The sequence below is a fragment of the Aulostomus chinensis genome, chromosome 6 (genome assembly GCF_037954235.1).
Source record: "Aulostomus chinensis isolate RoL2024-O1b breed Wild chromosome 6, RoL_Achi_v1.0, whole genome shotgun sequence".
NCBI lineage: Eukaryota > Metazoa > Chordata > Actinopteri > Syngnathiformes > Aulostomidae > Aulostomus > Aulostomus chinensis.
In genome coordinates this window covers 24,695,474-24,715,568 of record NC_141325.1, presented here as the reverse complement: position 1 = coordinate 24,715,568, position 20,095 = coordinate 24,695,474, and the positions used below count along the sequence as shown (strand labels likewise).

General features: G+C 39.3%; 1 protein-coding gene across 1 annotated transcript; it reads left to right on the top strand.

Annotated features, from left to right (window-relative positions):
• The first annotated feature begins 819 nt into the window (after positions 1 to 819).
• On the top strand, positions 820 to 20,058 carry LOC147260513 (golgin subfamily A member 7-like). The gene is made up of 6 exons (XM_086207126.1): positions 820 to 930; positions 3,758 to 3,883; positions 6,747 to 6,899; positions 8,824 to 8,925; positions 11,164 to 11,216; positions 18,901 to 20,058. The coding sequence occupies exons 1-5, from the start codon at positions 922 to 924 to the stop codon at positions 11,203 to 11,205; spliced, it is 432 nt and encodes a 143-aa protein (XP_086063252.1). The 5' UTR covers positions 820 to 921; the 3' UTR covers positions 11,206 to 11,216; positions 18,901 to 20,058.
• The last annotated feature ends 37 nt before the right edge of the window (positions 20,059 to 20,095 follow it).

The window sequence follows — 20,095 nt, the reverse complement described above, 5'->3', positions numbered from 1 at the left end:
CAAGATTTGGTGTCTGGTCGTGTTACAAACATATTTGGAAAAAGTAATTTCACCTGAACAACTGAGCCATTGTTTGTTTTTGACTCTGACTCATAGACTGCCAATCCCAAATTACCAGCCCATAAAACCCTGGTTCATCATCAATACATCATTGCTGCATTTATTCATGATAGATCTTCGTCTGCTGCATTTACTCACTCATATTTTTCCACTTTCCCTTTTCCCTTGTGAGTTTTTGAAGGCCGTATATCATTATATCAGTAAATAATCATGAATTATTGTTGTGTCTCTGGTTCTTCAGGTTAAAATTATGTGATCTCAAAAATTTAGAACTTAAAATTGAGGTCATTTAAAAAAAAATAAACCATGAATAATAAAACAAATGGGAGTTTTTATCCTGCTTGTTAAATGTTTCATTTAAACTTAAAAGAAAAAAAAACATTAAGAGAGGTAGAGACTAATAACTATTGAATTCATTTTTATTGAGTATTCATCCATAGTTCTTTTAAGTATGATACATCAATCTTTGGTTCTTATGTTAAGCAACAGAATAGAATGATAGTTTAAAAAAAACTGTATGCTTCACGAAGTGACACAGGAGGACCGTCCTTTCAAGTAAATCACTTTTGCCTAAGTCTCACTCTTAATGATATAAAGTTGAAAGTCTCCTGATCCAAATCGATTGTAAATTAATGGATTCTTGTCACAAATATGTGACATGTGTCTTACCCTGGGATAAAATGTAATACTGAGATAGCTACATTCCAGGGCTACTCCAAAAACATTAAAAGATAGAGGCGATAGACTGCTGTGCCGTCTTCGTTTGATGCCCGGAACCTTGTTATGCATAGTACCGGTCCGGAAATATTACGGTGAAGTACATGCTAGAAGGAGCTAGCGGAAGAAAACAAAGCTTTGAACATGGCAGAGGTATGCTAACCTTGGTCATCAGACTTTGTTTATCTTTAGTGAGAAATAATTCAGTGTATTCTTAATGTCACTGTTGACGTGTAATCTGGGCCCATTCGTGTCGTAAAACCAGAAGCCAGGTCGACCGGCGTTTGCCCGGTAGCATACTTGGCGGTCGGTAACTCGATTGGTAATGTTTACCAGCGGTAGCCTCATTTTAGCTAACAAGCTTATTTAGAGAACGACTCAAAATGCGAAAGAGTTACCTATGAGCCTTTTTTTTGTCATACTCGGGAAACATAGCTGGGGAAAGTATGTGTGTTTATTAGGTTTAATTAGTAATTAAAAGTGTGCCAATTATTTGCTAAACATCTGACAGTCTTCTGGTATGAAAATACTGTAAATGTGAAGGACATGAAACGTTGTCTCTGTAGAAAAATGACTGTGGCAGCAGAGACAATATAGTCGTACAATGTAGGTCACTCTGCTGCCATAGTCATTTGACAATAATCACAAATTCATCAAGCAATTTTATGAAAGGTGAAATAATTAAGTTTCCCTCAGGCTCACATAGTGTTTTCTTCTTGTTCTCACACTTGAATGTTTGAGCTTCACTGTGTTGAATGATGTATGAGAGTTTGACTCTAGTCGATTGTTCCCATATTCACTGGTGAAGATATAAATGTGCTCAGTGGAAATATGATCGCAAGAGTTGGTCCTATAAGCCTGATTGTGACATCACATATATTGTGGAAATGCAAAATACTGTAGAACTGTGAAGTCACCAGGTCACTATAAAGAGAAGTAGGAGACAAACTGTCCAGCAGATCAGGATGTTAGATGAAAAAACATTTGTAATGTGTAATGTTTAATTAAGGGAGAGGTGTAGATAATGTTTCAGAGATTTAATGTGGTAATTAGAAGTGTTCTGCGCACAATGTCAGATACAGTTTATACCTTAGTATACATGTGTACATATGTGGTGGGCATAGTGTAAAGGTAGTGCTGGAGTGAATAGTTGATAAATCAATCAACTGATGAAAACATCAATTACTTGCATAATATGTGTGATTATTGTGAAACTTCACTTGTGTATGACTTAGGTTGCAAATAATTCCTGCGCATAGGTCACACCGAATAATTAACAGTAAATAAAGCTATCTTCTTTTAAAGTTATGTATTTTGATGTGCTGCCCTAAATAACATTGATTTGACCAAAGTGTTCCTGTAATCCCAGCATAACTGCAGGACCTTTTCTTAGCAAACATTATCAAAGTAAAGAAGACAGAGGTGTTAACAGTGATGTTAATGATGGCTCTAGTTCATGAATTATTGCAGTAAGCCATTTCAGTGGGTGAACATGTACAGTACCAGAGCCCTTTTTATGGCTAAACTATTGTGAATACAGTGGCTATTAATGTAATCTGTTCCACCTTGCTTTTCCTGTTTTTACAAGTTAAAATGTATGCTGTGAAACTGCCTTATCAATGAGTAATATTTTGCTATTTGTCAATTTTTAAAACAGACAGTTACAAAGGGTTGCATATCCCAGACAATATATGAGGAGCAACTAACACATATGTAACACAACAGGATGCTTCTCAACCTATAAACAGGACCTTGAAGATTGAAACACCTATGGTGTGTGTACCAACACATGCGGATTTATCTTTTTGTAATTTCAGGGTTCATACAGATTTCCACCAATAAATGTCAATGACTTCCATACCTGTGAGGAAAATTTTCATGACCATACATTTTCTGAAACATTTCTTTATGGATTAAAAAAAATGAAGATATACATGTCAAAATTAGCCAGCGTTAATTTAACTAGAATTGATGACCACTAGTATGGTTTTATACAACTTCAACATTTAATAAAGTAAGTCACTTTTGAGCAAAGAAGATTTTCTCATTTAATTCTTACCAAACCATAGTTGTTTTTTTTCTTTTTTGTAAAATTTGTATTACTTTTTCCATGACCTTCTAACATCATCTTCAAAAGATATTTAGGCCTGGAAATTGCTGTATTGCACGACCTTTTCCAGGTTTTTTGTGACCATATGAATTGTTGAACTTGTAAGAGGGTCAGATGAAATAAGAGATCGGAAAGTGTCATAATTTCCTGACACAAATGTGTGACTGACACCACTATCGTTCACAGATATCTCAGTACCAGTATATATCATGGCTGATGTGTGCTCATGTGAAAAATATCCAAATCAGTAAAATATTGGGAAAATATGTTTATAGTTGTATTACATGTGTGTTTCTATCCTGATGCTGATAAACACTTAGTAACCCTTAGTAAAAAAGGAGTTACAATAAAATTTTACTTGAATACTTACCTTTTAACACATCACTCTGACAATTAGTGGGATATATGCACGTGTTGAAGAAGCGATACATATTTCTCAGTTATATTTGATACCTTAAGTAAGTTCTTCAGACAATAACATGTCCTTACACAATATAGAAAAATACTGGCTGTTATATTGATATCGCCATTTATTTATTGTCAAATATCATTGGCATTGCCCCCCCAAAACCCAGAATTGTCAGTCTCTGACTCAAATTGAACCACTGCTCAGTCAAAAATGGAGGGACACATTCTACATGAAGTGATTTCTAGCTACATCGAATTACTTGGTTGGTACACTTTAATAGAATCTCTGTAATTACAGTATATGGTGATAAGAGTTAAAGAATCTTAAGTCTTAAGACAATACATTTATGACCATGATTTGATAAAGATTATTACAAAAATGCCTTTTCTTGCAGAAGCTCTTTTTCAGTTGCCAAAGTGATGAATTGAGATGTTTGAAATGATTATTTTCTGTTTTCACAGACTCACAGTTTACAAGATATGAGGCAACAGGCAGCCATCGCTGCCAAAGTCTTCATTCAGAGAGATTATACCAACGGCACAGTGTGCCAGTTTCAAACCAAGTTCCCCTCCGAGCTGGAGACCAGGGTAGGAGACTCCTCCGTACTGTTGTTTCTTCGCTTTTAATCAAACATGAGGAGTTATTATTGTATACATGCTTTCTGCTGACATCAAGTGACACTGATTAATCAATTATTAATTGTTAATTACATAGACACTGCTGTGACCCATGAGAAAATAACAAAAAATTGTGATTTATTTTGATTAATTTGGGGGGGGGGGGGATTACCACATACCCAACATTCACACATTGCCACGTTATCACACACCTGCAGTGCCGCTGTAAAGAGAGTAAGAAATGCTTAGTTAACACTGTATAATTGTTACAAGAGACTAGATCCTCCAAGTTGAAAAATATTAATTAACTTCTCATCAAAGTGAAGAGTAAATAGCCTACTACACATGAAATATGGCTGCGCATCTGTTGCGCACGCCTCAGTGAACTGAATGGCATGTTGCCTGTAGCCTGCTTTTCCTCAATACTGCAGACTTCACTGTTTAAGTGAGAACATTAATCAGTTCAAACTGTTACTGGTGTGTTTATGGTTACTGCGTACTACACCTGTATTCCGTGAAGCTACAGTGAAAGGTCTCAATGTTTATTTATAGGTGGTTTGTGTTGATAGGAACATTTTCATCTCTCAAAGAAATACTTGGGAAACTGTGAAAGCACTAAAAGAAACCTAGAACTAGATTTTATGAACTTTTTAGTTCCCTGTGTCAGGGAACGTGTACGTGCATGTGCGTTGAATTGGTTTAACAAATGAAACACAGAAACACCAACAACTGCTTTGTTTAAAATTATGAACAAAACATTGGCATCCATCTTTTTTTTTTTCATAAATAGGCTGAGACAGCTCTGATCATGGCATTCTCCATGTCACTGGTCATCACATGCAGAAGTGACTTGGATTGTGTCTGGCAGTGCAAATGCAAACACGGTTTTACGTTTCAGAAAAGTTCCTAAAACTGTCTCATTCAGAAAAACAATTCACATCAGTTTGTTGAGGAGACTATTTTCAGGGCTGCAACATAAAAGTGACGGTTTTACTGAAAACATTGCTGTTGTGAAATCGCACTTACCAAAATGTGTATTCATAGTGGATTGATGAAAAAGCATCAAAAATCACTTTGAAAATGGCGACAAAGGTGAAGCCACCACAGCAGCTCCTGAGGAAGCTCACTGGACTTTGTCCTCTTGTGAACAAGGGTTGATGTGATTTGAAAAATGTGGAAGAGGAGGAAGAGGTTGCTGGGGCTGAACAGCCTCCATGCCACATTAAAGACGGTGCTTCCCCAGCAGTTCAGAGATCGCAGGACAAAAAGCTGCAGTTTTGAAATGCATGCACCACATGAAAAGAGCAGCTTGACAACATTTAAACCGCTCATTGGTGGTTTATTGGCACTTCCCTCTTGATTGGGTGGTCTCCCATGTTTTCTGGTACAAGGATTTCAACACACAAGCACATACACACGCACACAGACTGAGACGGAGAACTGCTGGACAAATAAAGAATGCTTTTCCTCTGACAGCCAAAAGCTAAAATCCCCCATCATAAAACCTTCTTCCCACATTATTTTTAATGATTTGTTCTAATCCCAGTGTATAAAATGTGCATTATAATGACATGCTGTTTAGTGGCTTCCTCTGCTTCAACACTTACTAATGCCTCTTGTGAGGATGTTTGCAGAACATTATGTTCCTTCAGCCAACATAGTTTTACCCCGATGTCTGAACTTTATTTGTACAAATGTTATGTTACAGTATGCAAATCTCTGCAAACTATGGGATATTTTTTATTTGAATTATGCCAAAGAACTTGGAAATTGCTCAAAAATATAAATGTATTTGGCATCTAGATTGCCAGAACCCATCAAGACTGTTTTATTAATTGAACACTGATAGGTTTTCTTGACCTGTATCTAATCTTTGTTTCCAGCATTCCTGGTGTATTTACTGACAGTTATAATTAGGAGAATGTCCTCTTCCTCTCTTGAATTTGAGAATGTGTTCAGCTTTTTGCTCTCAGCTTTTTGGAATGCTTAACCAGACGTAATGGAAAGATGCTCAGGCAGAGAAATGTGGTTTGAATTGCTGCCTCTGAATTGGAAAATTAGAAGAAGAACAAAGCTTCCCGATGGCGGGTACCAAACACGCCTAAGACCACTGATGTGTTGGAGCCTGTTGTCGCATTCCTAGGGCACAAGGAAGCAGAACATTGGATAGTTTTCAGAGATGCAGAAGGGCTTCTGGCTTGCTTCTCCTCTGGTCTGGAGGCTCCTTTTCCTCCCACTATCCCGTAGAGAACACCAGATCTATTCTGGACACCGGGATGGAACACTTGTCAACACCATAGTCAAAATGGCTTCCAGCTCTTGTGGCTCCTCCACCCTTTATCAGTCTTAAATGAACTCCTGTAAATTATCTGTCAGTCATGGTTCCGGTCTGCAATCCTAAAGCCGTCTGCAGCCAACAGAATAGCTGAGCTGCATCTTTATCTTACACTATGTTTGTCCATGCCATAGCAGAACTAAAAACAATCAAGATTCCTGCATTGTCGTGGTGTGTGTCCTGCTTTGAACATGTTTTTCCAGTCCGTTATTAAGTGAAAACATTCGTAGAGCAAATGGCCAAGGCATCCTAATAATTTCAGAAGGTGTTTCCAATGCAGGACGGAGGCCCAGCATTCCCTTGATGTATTACCAGTCCAAGAAAGTTCACCCCCTCATTTATCTACAGCTGGAAAGAATGGGAGACAAAAGCTGCCGCTTAGAAGAGTGTTTCCATTACAATATCCCTATCGAGGCTGAACGCACGTACACACCAGCGGACAAATCCAACTTGGCTACATCTAATGATTTTAACATCTGATGATTCCTTATATTTCAGATTGACAAACAGCAGTTTGAGGAGACGGTGCGGACACTGAATAACCTGTATGCTGAGGCAGAGAAGCTAGGAAGCCAGTCATATATTGAAGGCTGTCTGGCCTGCCTCACAGCTTACACTGTCTTCCTGTGTATGGAGACACATTATGAGAAGGTGAGTGACATCTGACATGCAATACATAGAGTAATAATGAATAAGAGCATGGTGCTTTTTTAGATTTAGGGTTATTGTGGTCCTTAGATCTTGGAACCCATCAGTGATAAATAGCCTGTGGGTGCAACAGCCAATAATTTGTGGGATTCTGGTGAAACCAGTAGATATCAGTACCAAGATTCCTCTTCTATTTTCCATTTCTTTTTCACGGTCCAATTAGCAACTTGACATGTGAGAATGTAGTTGAGAGACAATGTCTATGACTGGATTGTTTCATACGCATGTAGATAAACTAAAAAGCCAAATCTGAATTAAACCTGACTTGTATTTTAATGAATATTCATTTATCATAGGAAGTTCACTTAAAATGTCCATGCAATGACAACTTGATGGAGTTAGAGTGCTGTTTTCTTCAAGAGTGCATGGGCTGTTGTCAAAGACTTTTCGTAATATGAAACATGGTATCGCTTTCATATGTATTTAATCATTTCATTTTGAGCCTGATGCCAGCATATAAAGTTTCAGTAGTGTCATTCAAAACTTTTAGCCCTGAGATGAATAAAACATGACACAGACAACAAGGTTTTAAGACAAATAAAGCACCAGCCTGACTCACTGAATTAGATGAAACAAAGCAAATATGGTGGAGCGTTCAAATCCACTTCAGCAGTTAATCATGCAAGTGCTCTCAAGAACTGAAATAATTCTGGTGAGTTCTCAGTCTCAGTAAAATTCTCCCCCAATAATGCTCCACATCATAGCGCCCTCAGGAACACTCGGGCAGCATCAGTTAGAGAGTAGAGACCTTGATTCTTGTATTGAATATGGCTTGCACTAGACGTATAATGCTATGCACACTTAACCCCGGAGATGATTTAAGTGTGTTAGTGCTACAAGTTATACTTTGTTGTTAATGGTTTTAGTTTGGTGTCAAATTAATAGCTTCATGAGCTCTATTAAAGTGTGATGTAAATGGATCAGTATTTTTTTGTGGACGGTCATGAACTGGAAGAATGGACTTAGCTTGGTTTGGGTTTTATGAGTGCTTTTATGAGTGGTGGCGTTTGAATTGACTGGTTATTGCCAAAATAAAAATTGAGACTGGTTTTCAGCTCTTTAGCTCAAGAATGTGGTGGGCTGCATTCTTCAGTCCTTTACTCGGCAGTAGACTGGCTTGTTCAGTCCCCAGTAGCGGCAACATAAAAAAGCAACAACAAAAAAAGATGGAAATACAGAGCTGAAATTATTTTTTGATGAGTTGTCACAAGATTCATATTTTTCAATGTTCTTAATTAAAAGAATTGTATTACTGTGAAGGTATGTTCATATTGTTATTTTGCTTACTGCATACATGGAAGCACAGCTGAAAATGAAACCTTTCTGTCTCTCTAGTATAAATGTTAATCGTTCCAGCCAAGTCGTTTGATTCCACAAGTGCTGATGTATAGTAGCACAGCACTGGTACTTAAATGACACGTCCCAATGTTTCTCGGCCGTTTTAATTATGTCAATGGAACACCTGTGAAGCAGCAAAGCCGGTACCAGCAGTGCTGGGAACCAGCTGCACCTAGAAGATGGACATTTTCCCAGAAACTTTTAGTTTGAATTTCAAATTATTTATGGTCATCAGATGTAGACAAAGATAAGGACAGAAGCATGGATACTCCCATGCAAATCTCCAGGTTCACTTATGCATTAATAGACCTCGACAAATAATTAGAACACTTGCACTCGGCCAGTGTGTCTTGTTCTATGCCAAAGCACGATTTTCCTCTCTCACTTGCTGGCCTGTGCTCATTTGATCCAGGCCTGAGCACGCGTCAGTGGAGTGGGACAGGAGTGAATCATGTCAGGTTCTGATGAGTGAGACAGACATATGTTCATGAAAAATGTATTTGAAACTGTGACATTTGTTCCTTGTTAGGTTTTAAAGAAGATTGCAAAGTATGTTCAGGAGCAGAATGACAAGATCTACGCACCAAGAGGCCTCCTGCTGACTGACCCAATCGAGAGAGGCCTACGAGTCGTATCCTCCACTGTCTGATTCCCTCTCAGCTGACACTGTTTAGCCATGCCTCTTACTTTACTAGCTTTTAACAGAAATCCGTCAGTCTTGCGAGTGCTCAGGAATACTGTAGCCATTTTCAGAAACCATGTGATCCCTGTGTAAACAAGAAGACTAGACGTGCTGCCCAAATCACTCTCGATGTGATTGTTTAGGGAGGGTGTAGTTAAAAAGGTCATGACTTCAAAAATGTCTTCAATCATCATTCTGTGCTTCTGTTGATGTAGCATTCAATCTGACACGTCACTGACGTGGCCATCAGATAAACAGTATTTTCTTCATGTTTTAGTTTCATATTATCATAGTTATTTGCTAGTTTTCACTTCATCTTGAAACCTATTACGAGTGTAATTTCATGAATGTTTTCATATCATTTACTCATGGGGATTTTCCCCATGTTTTTTAAAAAAACAATTCAATTGGAAAATACTTTTCATTGCAATTGATAATGGCTGTACTTGCAGTTAATATTTATGCCATTATCTCAAAATAACTGGATATTGGCACAGCTATTACCAAGGTTTACCGTGCAGTCATGAAGCCTATTATCTTCAGATTACATATTTATCACACGTTTACAAGCTTCGTTATAACAAGATCATTCATTCATCTTAATGTAACCCAACAGCTAAGATGCTACTGTGAGATAATTTCATCATAAAAGTAACTACAGTACAAGTATTGCCTCTCGGCTTTTGTAGCAAAAAGTTGAAAACTATGAATAAATAAACTAATTAAATAGAAAACCAATAAAAACACACACATACATTTCGAATTATTGATTAAAAGAATTATTTCTTTAAAGAATTTTCTTGAGGTGTGGATCAATGACGCTGGGTCTTGTTTAAATATTGGTGTAAGGCAGTGCGGCCAAAAAAAATCTCTCTATGTAAATGTCTCTGTTGAGGAAAAAAACATTTAAACATAGATACATTTGAGTTTTTTTTTTCTCCTCACTCTGTTCTCAGAGGAACACATTGGATGCAGGAGTAGAGAAGATTTAACACAGATTGCAAAGTTAACAGACAAATTGGAAACACGAGGGGTCATGGGTTAAAGTAGTTAAAACATGTTTTAACGGAAGAATGAACAATTACACAACATAACAATGAAAAAAGGAGATAACCTGAGATACATAAAATCTGGATGTCACTGCACAACCAATGGATGGTGAACGAGACCCATTGACCTTGCGTAGTGACTTACAGCCCTGCCTTCATGCTGTTCACTGAAACTGCGAAAAAATGCAAATCAGCTGTCCAGGCAGTCTACAGGAAATCCAGCGCTACGTGGGGATGCCCTGTAAAAACACCAGATAAAAGTTTGTATGTAATCCATAGCATCTGCATGAAATCTGTTGGTGCAGCTACATCCTTGCTTTACCAACATGTGTGTGTATGTGAAGGGTGACTCAACATCCCAATTAATTTCAACCGGGTGGCAATAGGAGATTAGGGATAACAAAATATGACTGAAATTGTTCACAGCTGAGGTTTTTGTTCCCGGTCCTGTCTATGATTTTATTGGGCTGGTGGTGATCTGGATTATTTCTCCAACACTGTGGAGCTGCTTTGCTGACTTTGGCAGTGGAACATAGTCGAGAAAAGCAGGGAGATTGACAGAGACGTCTCACCTGGACAGTTTTAACAGCCAAACCACAGAAACCTTATGTATTAACTCTTCGGAAATCTGACGTCTGGGTATCAGTGAGGGTAGTTGTTAAACTCCAACAGGAAGGAAATAAATCGCGTGGGATTGATGGTGTTTGGTGTGTTCCGTCCCTTCTGAATGTCTGGTCACCATTTGATGTGAGTTTTCTCTTTCAAGCCATCTTTGGGTAAAGACAAACTATGCTTACTAGACCGCCTTCATGTAGGACCAAGAGAATACTGAGTGTGTGGTGCTGGTTTTGATGTTTTAACAAAATGTCTGGTTGCAGTCGTTGGTAAAACACACTAATACCTTTGGAGTAGAAGGTATTTAGCTCAGCTCCCTCGTGAGTTTTTGAAAATTGTGAGGAGGCACGCAAAAAGGATGTGTTTCAGTCAGCAGTGCAATGTGGATTTTGAGAGGTTGCTTTAGGTTTTTGTTTTTTTTAAAGAGTAATTACATGCGGTGTTCTGATTATATTTTGCTTCCTTTCACAAAATGCCACTGTAATTGCTTCAAACTTTTCTCCTTGATAGAAATTGTATTCAGATTGAGGTCACCATTTTTGAAGACAGAAGCCTGACCAGATAGAAGCTGTAGAGGTGAGTCTGATGATCAGTAGAATTGATAATAGCAGTAAAACAACAACACATGCAAGCTGCAGTATTGAGCGTAGTGTGGATTACAACAGGTAAGTAGTACAAACAGCATTCAGATGTATTTAATTGGGTTTACTTTCAATGTTGTTGAAATCCTGCTCCTATCTGATATGTAAGGAAGAGGTAAAAACACAAAACTATATTTTACCTGCTGTGGTTTTAATCAGAATGATTGTTTAAATTCAAAATCAATGACAGTGGACGCCCTTTATTTTGCACTCTTTATGGTAAACATAAAAATAGCGCAGTACTGAAAATACAGGGGAGGTCAGTGAAATGGAGGAGGAATGAGTCTTTATATCCAGAAATAATCAGGTTCTCTCGTCTTAGGGTCAATAATATTTTTGAATGGGTTTTTGATTAAATGCCTAAAATAAGGACTGTGGTTAACACAAAAATATGTTAATGTTTTGTTCTAAAGCATAAAAGTTGTCAGAAAATACCACACATGAATTTGAAGCGTTTATGTGTGAAACAGTGGTTGCCAACAAGTGGCTTAAGGGGACTGCAGAGTTTATAATGGACATTAAACCGAAAACAGAAGAAACACAAAGCAAATTATAAAGATTATCTCACTGACCAAAACATAAGTTTCATGATAGTTGGTCTCTGTTCCACCGCAGAGTTTATTTTGAGCAATAATCCAAATCCAATGTAAAAATCCCACTGGCTTTCAGTCAGGGGAACCCCATGGCGAGGCTAACTTCCATGTTGGTCCTTGGGGGGAAAAAATAAAACAACAAACAAACCTTGTCCTTGGGCACTGTACAGCAACTGTGATATATTTGCTGGTTCAACATCATAACCACTGTCAGCCATTGGAATTAAGACGCTGGCATCGTCAATCAGTGTTATTTTTGGTATTATTGAAAGGTTAGCAGGTTTCCTGTAAGCACAGAATCTCCTCGTTCTCATCATTCATAGACGTTCTGTATCTGCAGGGGTGTGTTTGCGGACCAGACAGGGAATAAAGCCATGAATGTTGGGAGCAAAGCTCAAAAGAACTGGCAGCGTTTTGAATTTACTCTCTTTAATGCACAACCTTGTGGAGGTTACATTTACATACACACTGTTGATTCAGTGTGTGACCTGACCAGCAATCACTCACTCAGCTGGATGCAAAAGAAGACATAATTGATAGTTTAAAAGGATTTTCCTCTCCATACAGGCAGATGACAAACTAGTTATTTACTCCAAACATCAATTTTCTGCATCAAATCTTCCCTTGCATCTTTTGATTGTATTTCAGATTAAATGAGAGCTGATGAAGATCAAGTGATCCAATAAGTTGCCCAAAAAAAACACAATTATGTTCCAAATATGAGGGTGTGCCTTTGAATTGTGAGAAGACATGTTCCGGGAACTGATGAAAATACTCTCTGCCTCATTTACCCTTTTATATGATGGTTTATTAAGAGCATTCCGCAACATTTTTACTATCCCACAGTACATGTTGTCTTTGAATTGGTAAAACTCTCTAAGACCGCACGGTAAGCTTGCCAACCACAGATTTCTTTTATATATCAGCAAATCTTTCATTCTGGCACACACCTCATGCTGTTTCCTCAAGAGAACATTTGATTCCATAAATTGTTTCTGTCTCCTCCACAGTAAATCCTCTTTTCCTCTTGTGTCTTTGAATAAGACGAGCTAAGTTCTTTTTCTTTGTAGCACCTAGCTGTGCTGGACTACTATTATACTGAAAACTAGACTGTGGATGAGGCCCAGTCTATCCAGTAAGACCTACTCTAATAATATTTTACACAAGAGGAATGTTTAGTTTGGCAAAGTTTTTGAGGCCAAAGATCACTGTGGATGGATAAACTATTACTCTCCTACTGAACACACACATGCAGGGATTACTTACTGTATACATGTCCTGTTGAGGAATGTAAACCTGGGACATTTATTAGAAGCTGTTGAGAGAGGAGACAAGTAGCCTTAGCATGGTCAAAGTCGAGGTGAACCACAGCTAGCAGGCAGACACAGCCTTCCCTGTTGAAGCCTCTGTCTCCTGCCAGGCCTGTCTCCTCTGACTCTCTTGCAGCTTCTCTTCGGTCAGTTTCACATCTTTATGGGTGGCATATTCTAAATACAATGAAAACTCTCAGAGATGGTCATGTCATTCAGTGGCTTGTTGCTGTCCAGACTGAAATGTGTGAGGTATTGGGTGCACAACCTTAAAATCTTGCTTGAGTTTCCATCTTTCATTACCTGTACTCTATCCCTGCCTGGTAACACAAAGAATAATCTGGTTCTCTTCCTAAATTCAGATAAAATACAGGAAGTGGGCATAGTGTTACCAGGAAATCATTTTCAGCTGGCTTTAGTTTGTGAGTCACTGTTTCAGTCAGTTGTGTTCAGCTCTTCAAGAATTGTCTTGGACAGAAATTGGCACTAAGCAACCATGAGTGAGATGCTTAGTGGGTCTCAGTGTTTTCTGTAATGCTCTGAATGTAAATGATGACGGCCTCAAATTAAATAACTACCAGAAAAATACTTCAAATTTTACTGGATAAGAAACTGATGTGTCTCCATTTGTTGTTGGACCTGGGTGCATCCCTGTCTACTGTCATGATTGTAATGTGTGGGTTCAGTCATGTAAATATCTCCTCAAATATCGAGTAGATTGTCATGCTGATGGTTTCACTTTGGCTCTAGCCAAATCAAATCAAAATGTAGTCAGACTTATTAGTTTGACTTATTTGCATACTAAAATGCTGTAGCACCTGAACAATGAACACTTGTGTCGCGGCCTCTTTTTTGAATTGAAGTTTTCTTTAAATATGCCTGTGAATAAGGCTGTCCTTCCTGAATGACTGGAGCTTGCATTCTGTGCTGTGTACGAATTATCAACACAGGCTATATATAATAGAACATGCAATAATTTGACACATTTACTGTTGTGCTGTTAGGTACGCGTCCTGCGTCCCTGACGCATTAAAATATGAAAGGACGTAGTAAATTCACGATCCGCGTGTCCCAGGGACACACCTCACTTTTCCCATGAAAAACCATACATTGTGAACGACAACTTGTGTTTAAAATCACAGCAAGTAGCAAAAGAAACCTTGCCGTCAGCGGACCTGACGAGCGCTATTTTAACCCCTTGCGCATTAACTCAGCGCAGACATGATCCCCTTGAGTACTGTATCACGACATGCTAGTTTAGCCGCTACAACAACTACCGCGGATTTCATTTCAACAATTAAAGATACGAACTTCTTAGTAGTATATAAATTCACGTTTCAACTGTTACATGCTGTGTTCACTCGATGGTTTACAGGGGTAGGGAACCATGTGCCATGGAGAGCCGTGTGTATGCAGGTTTTCCTTCCAACCAAACACTTTCACAGGTGATTCCACTGATTAACACTCTTCTGTGGCTGAAGGTGTGTTAATCAGTGGAATCACCTGTGAAAGTGTTTGGTTGGAAGGAAAACCTGCATACACACGGCTCTCCATGGCACATGGTTCCCTACCCCTGGAACGTCTAGGAGACGTGCTCTAACGAAATAAATCAAAAATATTCCGGTGGTGGCTGTGTGGCAATAAAAAAAATACTTTGAATGGTGAAAAAAACATTTTGAACATACCTGCTAATTAGAGCCATATCTTACCATACAACCATTGAGAGAGTTTAACACTACAATTTAAGAAATAGAAAGAAATACATTTTTCAATTGGGGACCCATTGAATTTCCCAGGGACCCACTCAAATCACCACCTGTGGGTCATGGGGACTCACTAGATTGAAAACCTATCAACATCTCTGCATTTATAAAACAATTAGAAGTAGAGGGAATTGTCCATGCAGGCAGGCACAGGTTATAAATCTGAGAAAACAATCCCTTTGCAGTTAGTTGATGGATTACCGTTCGCTTACATGTGGATTCAGACTCAGATGGCTTCAGAGCCAAGCTCAAGTGCAAATATTCCATTATGGACCGTCTTCCACATCCGTCAAGCTCAGGATTGGAAAGTGTTTTCTTATTTTCTTTGTCCGCATTTCAAAATCTTATCAGTCACTCAATATTTCTTTATCAGCCGCTGTCTCTTTTGACTCGCAGTGTGTAACTTCAGGTGAAAAAATCACTCAACAGGATCTACAGATATTCAACAGCATTCATTCTTTTGCTAAATGAGCTGTTTTTTGAGGAGTATGTTCACATTGATCATCAACACCTCCAGCACAGCTTGTGGCCCAGAGTTCCTCCCTCGTCTCTCTGCTCTGCTGCGGCACCAGTTAACCTTCACCTCTTTTAACGTGGACCTCTTGGATGCCATGATGTGGTGGGTGGGCTTGCCCAGCTTCCCTTTCACCCCAGTAGTTCCCTGCTTATCGCTCCCTTTCTCTTTTTCTATGTATGTTTCTCTCAAGCACAGATACTTCAGCACCATAGAAAATAATGTCTCGGCTTGGCACTGAAGTATCCAGAGGTATTGAAGAGATACTGAACAATAACATGAGGAATAGGTCATGGCAAGTGCAGCTGCAGCAACAGGCCTATTTGAGGAAAGACAACATACGAGACCATTGAAACACCGGGTCTCCAAAGTTGTGCTGCGCTGCTGCTGCTGCTGCTGCCTGACCAACCAAACTTTGTGTTCCTGTCTTTTACTTGTCAGCTGCTCAGTGAAGGAGTGTAGCCCAACAACTAGTGACAACTTCCTCCATGGCTTATTTAAAGACTGAAACATACATACTTTACATAAAAAATAGAATAGATTTTTGTCAGTCATAGTTGTGTTTTGTTTTTTTTAGTTATGAATAGTTTGTTTTTAGCCCAGATTAAAGTGTTAGTGGATTATTGAGCATACAGCTAGATAAAGAAGACTTGGATTGGACCCGACAATGTGGCTTAGAGTTTGTAAACTGTAGTTTAAGGTGGCGGCTACCGTAAGCTTCAAGCTAAACGTGTGTGGCCGGTCTTTTCTGCATTCCTGGATCACACAGAACTGATGCAGGAGGTATGTCTCTTATTTGTGAGTTCTTGAAAGGTTAAACACCTTCATTGGGTGAAATATTGCTTTCAAGGTGTTCCAGTTTTTTTCATTGAAGTGATAAGGGATTCGAGCAAAAAAGCAAAATAGAACTTGAGATGGACTGTGTGGCAGAAGGGTTTTATTTCAAATTGCATTTATTTAATGGAATTTTTCTTTTGGCATTGCACATCATAGAAGTGAAATGGTATTAGACAGTCGACCAAGTGTCTGGTATTCTTTCCTACTTTTACCTCTGAGCCTGGGAGGAGGGCTCACACTTAGTCAGCACAGAGACAGACAACGTCGTCAGCCGCTGCTCAGTTTCCCAGTGGATCGATAGGGTTCCTTAAGGCTGGGGATTAGCTTGCTGCTACTGTGGCAGAGTATCGGAGATTGCCAAAAGTTACAAATCACCCCATTATAATAGCATTATTTATCAATTATGCTAATTATGTTTTGCTCGCCTCCTGTCTGGTAGACTGAGCAAATTCAAAGGCCCCTCCCCCTGTTTGGCAGGTGCTAATGTCCTACCCTGATCAAGCACCTAGCGTTTTATTGTTTGGCGGGGAGTCTGCTAGTAGAGGGGCCGATCAGTGTGATGGAGCAGCCTGCTCTGACTCCACGCTGCCGGGTAGGAGAACCAGACTTCACCTCCAACTGCTGAACTTTCTGTCTGGGGCAAATGGTGCCAAGCTGTTGTCCTAGCAGGTTGTCAAAAACCAGTTCTGCTCCTGATAGGGTGTCTGTTGGCTCCATGTGCAAGCCTGCAGCTTGGCCACACTATGGCAGGTAACCTGCAAATTCCATTACATTGATGGAAACAGTGAATGTTAAATAGGCCAATTCATAAATAGAAATTATTATCTTTTTTTTTAATTAATTTCCTCTCGTATGGTTTGTCTTGGCAAATTTGATTTGAAACGTCTTGAGCACATGCTGCACTCAGACGTTACTTTGAGAAGAGTAACTACTGTTAGAATAAAGGTTGTTTTAATCTGAGTTGGGGGAGAGAGGGGATAAGGTTCAAGGGTTCTACTGACGGAGATATTTCATCTCAAATAGTTGCTGGCTAGCACGACAATACGTGACTTCCTACTGTGCTGTCTCTGCCAAAGATGAATGTTCCGTGTTTTTGTGAGATGGCCTAGCCTAGAAGGCTCTTTATTGATTTATATCCATTAGCTGGCAGCAGCTTCTCTCCCGGGCTCCATATTAACAACATCATGTAAGCACATGGTCTGAGCTATAGCTAACTATAGCTGCCGTTTCATATTAATGGTGAAGGCGTACCAACAACAACCCTGGATATGGACCAGTGTCTAACATTGACATCTAGTCCCAGTACTACCGGCCCCTTCTTGTCTTGTTCCTAGCCCCTTATTTTGACAGGATACACACACATGCTCAAAGTGAGGGATAAACTTTGTTAGTACACACATTTGAACTTTTCATGAAAGGTTAAGCAAGAGTGAAACTACGAAAGAAAGTACAGTTCAAACCTTTTACCCATTTATAAATATACAAGGTCAAAGGTCCAGTGCTGTGGTGGCTTGAACCAGTAACAAGGCACCAGAAGGAGTACAGTGCAGTAACCCAGTCAGACCACTAGATGCTGCTGTCTGGTTACAGCATATTCCCCCTGTCCTGTCAGTAGTACAACCTGAGTTTTTCTTTACGTTCACTGGAATATCCAGACCCGGAAGACAGCTTTGTCCAAGATGACAGTCCACATCCGTCAGAGCAACCTCCTCCTTGGGACGATGCCTTTACCTCCCCTCCTTCCTTGTAGAGGCTTGAATAAGTGATGAATTACATTGTTTTTCACTCACATTCAGTCTATTACTTCCTGAATGGCACTTTTTAAAGCTGCTCTAATATGAGCTCTATAGGCTGGGGGTCAACCAACATTTCTTTTTCAGTGCCAATTATTAGTGAGTGAAGGAAGCTGAGAACTGAAACTTGCAGCTGAAACTCAGTAAATGTTAAAATTTTCATGCCTAAATTTACAACAATACAAACCGCAACACAACACTGCATCTGATTTACCAAGTGTCAAAGCTTGTCAGGTGGAGGGAAAGTAGCTCTCCCCTTTCTAGTGAGCTACCCTGTGCCTCTGCCTTGGTTTCTGTCTCAAAATATATTTTTGGACCAGTTCCTCTAAACTGGTGAGAGCAGGTGTGTATCGTGAGGTATACTGTTGAACTTTATCAGTCCCGAGTGGTGCAGCTGCTTTCATAACTGCACATAAGAAATACAAGACACGCAAGAAAATGACAAACATAAAAATGATAGAAGAACAGAGCTAAGAACAGTATTTCCCAGTGTGGACGAGCCAGCAGCCGCTACCTCCTGCTGTTAGAGACGATGATCCAAACCATCAACTGTGGTCTTTTACACTCTGCTGTCAGCCAAACTCAAAGATGACCAGTTGACTGGTGAGCACTGAAAGAAGAATTCTGTTTGACTCTTACACACACACACACACACACACACACACACAGGAATCATATCAATCGTGTTGAAACACGTGTTTTTATAGATAGTACTCATCATGCTGGCACCCTGATCCTTGAACAGAACACCGTGTTTGTGGATTTTCCCTCTCACATGAAGTGCCGCTGACTAATCTCTGTTTTTGCAGGAGCTTCAGAACCAGTGGGCACCTCCCTGAGGATCACCCAGACCTGTACCCTTAATACTGCGTCTGTACAATCTTTTATGTTCTAATATCATATGCACGTCCAGTTGACAGTATCATTTATAACCAAGTTGTCTTACCCGCCAGTCACGTATGATTTTTATAAGTTTGTGACATGCCTGTCTCTCCTGAATCCTCCACTCGGTGTTGGTTCTGATGCAGCTGGAGGTGCAAGGCTCCTTTAAGCCTGAATTCGGTTGAAGGAAAAAAAAACTCAAACAATTTATCAACAATCACATATCTTTGGAATTATCCTTTTCTTATCGCTGCCTAGAAGAAGCCTTTGTGCAATCATGACCTTTTGTGTGTTTCTTTTTTTTTGTGGCACACTCCATGTTGCATACTGAAGCTAACAGGGTAACTTGTTTTTTTCTCATTAAATGTGGAACTCTGTGTAACAAGGCAGCGCTCATCTGGTTAACTGCACGTTTTCTTCTTTTATAATCAGCTATGTTATTTTGTCGCTTGTCTTGCCGCACGTTTCCTTTGTAGACTTTGACCTCATGATTAAGTATCCAGACATTCCAGTCAGACGGTCACAGATTCTCTTCTCCTGTGCGCTGATTAAAGAACATCTGTGCTTGCTCTGTATTGTGCTCGTAATATCCTTAATGCTACTCGTCCAGTTATTCTTTGTAAAACTGTGCTATGCATAGTGTTTGGTGACTACTGTTGATTTGTGACCCACGTTTATTAAAGCTGATTCATCTGTTGTGGGATCTACCTTTTGAAGTATTGAAGTGCTCTTGTCAGTGGACTGTGCCTGTAATGATTTGAATGTGTTAGCAGTGAGATCATGTCGCTCAGATCTGGATTGAGTTTTATTACCTTCAAGCTGATGATTCTTTACTGAGAAAGATACTCCGAAAATGTGTAAAACTGTAGGATTCTGATGCCATAACTGCAACAACAATGACCTTGACTTCTGGTTCATGTAAATATGTTCGTTTATCATCAAGCTCATGCTTTATTTATCTGAGGTTTGGTTAACTGAACTTTTCTATGTTCTTTTGCAGTTAAAATCCAAATGTTTTATCAGCCTAAAAGTTGTATGCTACTAAATAAAATATGTACATATTTTACTCCATGCTGGCCTCTGGGGTTATGTTGATGTACAATTTAAATGTTACACACTTCC